At 54.1% G+C, this 6,183-nt stretch overlaps 1 protein-coding gene across 2 annotated transcripts in view; it reads left to right on the forward strand.

Moving 5' to 3' along the window:
• Nucleotides 1–118: 118 nt before the first annotated feature.
• PAOX (polyamine oxidase (exo-N4-amino)) overlaps nt 119–6,183 on the forward strand; it is a 12,566-nt gene continuing 6,501 nt past the window's right edge. Inside the window, exons 1-4 of one of the 2 annotated variants that reach the window (XM_011941980.1) lie at nt 119–261; nt 592–1,078; nt 2,078–2,277; nt 4,542–4,794. In XM_011941980.1, the coding sequence (XP_011797370.1) occupies nt 798–1,078; nt 2,078–2,277; nt 4,542–4,794 (734 nt within the window). In that variant the 5' untranslated portion in view covers nt 119–261; nt 592–797. Of the gene's footprint in view, nt 354–591; nt 1,079–2,077; nt 2,278–4,541; nt 4,795–6,183 lie in introns of both variants that reach the window. The other variant, XM_011941981.1, reaches the window with a different exon arrangement.

Consider the following 6,183-nt stretch of genomic DNA (forward strand, 5'->3'; position numbering starts at 1 on the left):
CTCTGCGGCCACTCTGCTTTCCCGCACCTGCGAGTCCTGGAGGCCACGGCCCGCGCCGGGGGCCGCATCCGCTCGGAGCGCAGCTTCGGTAACCGCCCCTCCCGGAGCCCCTCCCGGAACCCAACCGGTTGCGCGCGAGCTCGCCGGCCCCCACCAGCCCTGAGCGCAGCTGACCGGCCCGGCCGCCTTACCGGGCTCCCCGAGGAAATCCCCGCTCGCTTAATCGGCCAGAGTTCACAGCCCCGAAACTCAGGGCCCAGAGTTAGTCAGGAGGGCGCCGGCCAGGGAAGGCGACCTACGGCTCCACAAGGCCTCCCTGGTTGTGCCCCATAGACCCCCCACCCAGCCCCGGGGTACGCCCACCCTGCACCCCTCTCTGTGCTCCAGACCGCCCGACAAGTGCTCTCCTGCCCAGGTGCTCCCCTTAAACTAGGTCTGACAGGGCCCTGCCCTTGGGGACCACAGGGCCCTTGGGGACAGTGTGGTCACATCCTCCTTGGGAAGGCCAGCGTGGGCGTGGCCCAGGGGAAGGGCTCGGAGTGACCGTTCTGAGAAAGCAACCCCCAGGTGGCATCTGCTGTCCCCTCGCAGGTGGCGTGGTGGAGGTGGGCGCGCACTGGATCCATGGGCCCTCCCGGGGCAACCCCGTCTTCCAGCTGGCTGCTGAGTACGGGCTGCTGGGGGAGAAGGAGCTGTCCGAGGAGAACCAGCTGGTGGAGACCGGGGGTCACGTGGGCCTGCCCTCCGTGAGCTACGCCAGCTCCGGGGCCCGCGTGAGCCTCCAACTGGTGGCGGAGATGGCGACTCTCTTCTACGGCCTGATAGACCAGACCCGGGAGTTCCTGCATGCTGCGGAGACCCCGGTGCCCAGCGTCGGGGAGTACCTCAAGAAGGAGATTGGCCAGCACGTGACCGGCTGGACAGAGGATGAGGAGACCAGGAAGCTGAAGCTGGCCGTCCTGAACTCCTTCTTCAACCTGGAATGCTGTGTGAGCGGCACCCACAGCATGGACCTGGTGGCCCTTGCACCCTTTGGGGAGTACACCGTGCTGCCGGGTCTGGACTGCACCTTTTCTAAGTGCGTGCCTGAGCCCCTGCCACGCCAGTCCTCCCACCAGGCTCCTCCCACCAGGCTCCCCAGGGCCCCGGGGTTGGCCATTCTCTGCTCTTGCTTGGGTATGGGAGGGACAGGAGACCATTTGTCCTCCCCATTCAGACGGACTGGTTGCTCGTTTCTCTAGTTTTGCTCATTTAAGCCAAAAAAGTTATTTCTGAGAGAAGGTGGTTAAAATACAAAAGGTAAGGCCAGGCGTGGTGGCTCACTCCTGTAATCCCAGCACTTTGGGAGGCCAAGGTGGGCAGATCACAAGGTCAGGAGTTCAAGAACAGCCTGGCCAACATGGTGAACCCTCATCTCTACTAAAAATACAAAAATTAGCCAGGTGTGTGGACACGTGCCTGTAGTCCCAGCTACTCGGGAGGCTGAGGCAGGAGAATTGCTTGAACCTGGGAGATGGAGGTTGCAGTGAGCCAATGCCATGCCATTGCACTCCAAGCCTGGGCGACAGAGTGAGACTCTGTCTCAAAAGAAAAAAAAAAACAAAACAGAAGGAAAGACTTCTCTTGCTCCTGTATTGATGAGGGGTTTGACTGCAGAGGGGGCCAGACATCCCTGTAGCAGGGTGGCTGCTGGGTACCAGGTACAGGTGAGACCCTCCTCGGGCTGTCCCCTCACTCTCCTAGACGTCACCCCTGGTGTTGTCCCCAGGGCTCCTGGCCAGGCGATAGGCATTTGTGAGTCAGGAACTCTGGGGTGGTAAGGAGGAAGCCCTAGTTCTGGTAAATTGCTTTGGGAGCTCTGTGCCCACTGAACCCTCCCTTATGGCCTGGAGGGCAGGTATGAGCATCCTTGCGGTGGAAAACCACAGAGTGGAGCTGCCCTCCATGCTGGCCCCAAGTGATGGAGAGCTCCCTGCAGCTACCTTTGATGCGGGTGGGAACTCGGAGCAGGTATTTCCACCAGTCCTGCCCTTCCAGGGACTGGGCCTCTACGAAACCAGCACTTCTGTCTTCCTAGGGGCTACCAAGGGCTCACAAACTGCATGGTGGCCTCCCTGCCAGAGGACACGGTCGTTTTTGAGAAGCCTGTGAAGACGATCCACTGGAACGGGTCCTTCCGGGAGGCAGCCTTTCCTGGGGAGACCTTTCCGGTGTCGGTAGAGTGTGAGGATGGAGACCGGTTCCCAGTGCACCATGTCATCGTCACCGTGCCCTTAGGTAGGTCAGGTTTTCAGCCCAGATCCCCATCCCAAGTGCCCCGCCTCAGTTGGCTCTGGGGCGTTTGCTTGTGTACGAAGCTCACATTTTCATTCTAATAATTTCCAGATAGATGGAAGGAATGATTCTGTTATGTTTTGCAGCAATTGTATGCTTTGGAATTAAGGGTTTCACTGTAAGAAAAAACGTGAGTACATATGTGTCCTGCTTGCTTGGAGGTGACCGTTAGGATTGGGACGACCTTGGAGATTAACCACACTGCACTTTGCTGGAGACAGGAAAAGGCATGAAAAGCCTGGTCTCACGGTTAGGCCTGGGGTGACCTGTTGAAGGAGCCATGTGTGTAATTCTGTTTAATTCTAGATCTGGTGATTTAGATCTGTCCTTGAGTAGAGGTGGTTTGAAGCTGTTTTGTGAAAGGTGGAGATGGTTGAAAACAGAGTTACTAGGATAATTGCTGTCAACTGGACATTTGCTCCACACGGTTTCACGCTGCCATGGGTCTCTGCCTGAGTTATCTCATTGACTCCTCAGGCAGCCTTGGGAGGTGTCTGTCACCATCCCCCATTTGACAGATTTGAACATCCAGGCAAGTAGAAGTTATTTAATTGCCCAAGTTCACAAAGCTAGCAAGTGCCGGCACTCACTTGGAAATCTAGGTGTGACTGAAGGTTGTGATGAAAAGCAAGAGCCTCTGCAGCCCTAACTCCTGTCTCCAAGGGGTGGCTGTGCCCTCTCCGGGGCAGGGATGAGCACTCAGACCTCACTGCTGTTTCCCAGAGATGCAGTCATCGTCCACACATGAACATCTGCTGCTGGCTGGGCGTGGTGGCTTATGCCTGTAATCTCAGCACTTTGGGAAGCCGAGACAGGCGGATCACCTGGGGTCAGGAGTTCGAGACCAGCCTGGTCAACATGGTGAAACCTTGTCTTTACTAAAAATCCAAAAATTAGCTGGTCATGGTGGCAGGCACCTGTAATCCCAGCTACTTGAGAGGCTGAGGCAGGAGAATTGCTTGAACCCAGGAGGCGGAGGTTGTAGTGAGCTGAGATGGTGCCACTGCACTCCAGCCTGGGTGACAGAGTGAGACTCTGTCTCAAAAACAAACAAACAAAACAAACCCAAAAATCTGCTGCTCAGTTTGCCTCTTTTTTTTTTTTTTCTGTAATAGAACTTGTCAGTGTTTCCAAATCAGCACACAGAGATCTCCAGCGCTCTTTTTTGTTTCCCTCCAGTAACTTTGTTCATATTTGTTTGGAGTATGTAGTTGCAGGGCCTGCTAAGTGCTGATCACTGGGGACATTTTCAGTAGATACATTGTTACAACTGTGAGCATTTTGTTTATAAGGAGCCAATTCACAAAAATTACAAGCTGGGTGCTTGTAATCCCAGCTACTCAGGAGGCTGAGGCAGGAGAATTGCTTGAACCCAGGAGGCAGAGGTTGCAGTGAGCGGAGATCGTGCCATTGCACTCCAGCCTGGGCGACCAGCGCGAAACTCCGTCTCAAAAAAAAAAAAGGAGCCACTTAATTTGCCATGGAGTGTTTTCTTGTCATTATTTCATAAGTACAGATGGAAAGTTAGGTGGTCTTCACATTTCTATTTCATGCAGTTTTACATGTGCACTTAAAAACACTTGTGATGGCCAGGCTGGGTGGCTCATGCCTATAATCCCAGCACTTTGGGAGGCTGAGGCGGGTGGATCACCTGAGGTCAGGAGTTCAAGACCAGCCTAACCAACGTGGCGAGACCCCATCTCTACTAAAAATAGAAAAATTAGCTGGGCATGGTGGTGGGTGTCTGAAATCCCAGCTACTTGGGAAGCTGAGGCAGGAGAATTGCTAGAACTGGGAGGCAGAGGTTGCAGTGAGCCGAGATCACGTCATTGCATTCCAGCGTGGGCGACAGAGCAAGAATCCATCTCAAAAAAAAAAATAAAGGAAAACCCAAAAAACAAAAAACACTTGTGTGAAAGGTAGGGAACAGTGGCTCATGCCTGTAATCCCAGCAGTTTGGGAGGCCAAGGTGGGAGGATTGCTTGAGCCAGGGAGGTCAAGGCTGCAGCGAGCCCTGATCATGATGCTGCATGCACTCTAGCCTGGGCAGCAGAGCAAGACTCTATCTCAGAAACAAGGAAAAAAAAGTAAAACTGCTTGTGTGAATGTGTCTGTAGGATAAATCCCAGCAGGGGAAATTGCTGGGTCCAAGGTCTGGACAGACAGGACTTCCAAGGATGTAAGTAGAGTCCAATTCTGAATTCCAGGTTTTCTTAAGGAACATCTGGACACCTTCTTTGACCCTCCACTGCCGGCTGAGAAGGCAGAAGCCATCAGGAAGATAGGCTTCGGGACCAATAATAAAATCTTCTTGGAGTTTGAGGAGCCCTTCTGGGAGCCCGACTGCCAGCTGATCCAGCTGGTGTGGGATGACACGTCGCCCCTGGAGGACGCTGCCCCGGCGCTGCAGGACGCCTGGTTCCGGAAGCTCATTGGCTTTGTGGTCCTGCCCGCCTTTGCGTACGTTTGCTCCCTGAGAGGCTCTGTGAGTAGCTGGCTCATAGGCCTTCATCTGATGGAGGACGCAGCAGTGTGTCCGTTCACTGCAGGGCATTTCTGGGGTTTAATGGGTAGGGATCCCATGAGCCCCCCCAGGTGCTGGCTGCACCTGGGCCTGACCCCTGCGGGGACAGATGGCGCCCTGCTGTATGCAGGTTGTCTGCACCCCTCAGGGCCCAGAATGTGTCTGTGGACTTGCAGGCAGGCTCAGTCTTCAGTCAGTGGGAACGCGTTTATTGGAATGTTGCAGGGAGCTGGGGCTTGTAGATACAGAAGATCTTTGAAACACCATCTGTCCATACCTGGGGAGACAATACTTAACCAGGATGAAATAATTGAAGGAAACATTCCTAGAAGTAATGGAATCGTAGACCCATAGAGGAAGGGCTCACTTGTATGGGCTGGCCCTCTTAGATACAGCATACACAGACCACGTAGTGATTCAGGAGATAATCCCATGAGTGATGTGGGGATGGAGGGACTGACTTTTCCAGCAAGATTAAAACACAAAGACAGCCTGTTGTAGTCAGATGGCAGATATAATTCCACGTTTCCATTGAGAGATGCCGCCGGAGGGGGCACTGAGTTCTTGTTCTGAAAGGCCTGGGATGGGGTGGGAGTGTAGGGCATGCCTGCCAGATGGTTCATAGCCGCCATCCACTGGGAGCAGGAGGCTGCAGGCTGCAGACCAGCCCTGCACAGGATGGGGGAAGCCTGTGTGTCTCCTTCACACTGGAGAGAAAACTGGCATTCCGGCCAGACGCAGTGACTCACACCTGTAATCCCTGCACTTTGGGAGGCTGAGGGGGTGGATCACCTGAGGTCAGGAGTTCGAGACCAGCCTGGCCAACATGATGAAACCCCGTCTCCACTAAAAATACACAAAATTAGCTGGGTGTGGTGGCGGGCACCTGTAATCACAGCTACTCAGGAGGCTGAGGCAGGACAATCGCTTGAACCTGGGAGGCGGAGGTTGTAGTGAGCTGAGATTGTGCCACAGCACTCTAGCCTGGGCAACAAGAGCAAAACTCTGTCTTAAAAAAAAAGAAAGAAAAAGAAAGAAAACTGGCATTCCAGGTGTTGAGATAGGCCTGGGTTGCTGGTGGGCAGCCGGGCGGGTGACTGTGTAGACACCTGCCCCAGCCCCAGCCCCACCTCCTGTGCTCTCTTGCTTAGGGCATCAGTGGGATCCTGAGTGCTTTGGTGGGACCCTGTCTGTGGCATGGGGTGGTCGCTATCCCATCCTTTTATATACCTGCAAAGGGTTGGGGATCTCAAAGAGCTTTTGTTTATGTGAGTCATATCTGTAAATGTACCCCATGATAAATTAATTTTTTTTTTTTTTTTTTT

Source organism: Colobus angolensis, unplaced genomic scaffold (assembly GCF_000951035.1).
Source record: "Colobus angolensis palliatus isolate OR3802 unplaced genomic scaffold, Cang.pa_1.0 Scaffold204, whole genome shotgun sequence".
In the NCBI taxonomy this organism is placed as follows: Eukaryota; Metazoa; Chordata; class Mammalia; order Primates; family Cercopithecidae; genus Colobus; species Colobus angolensis.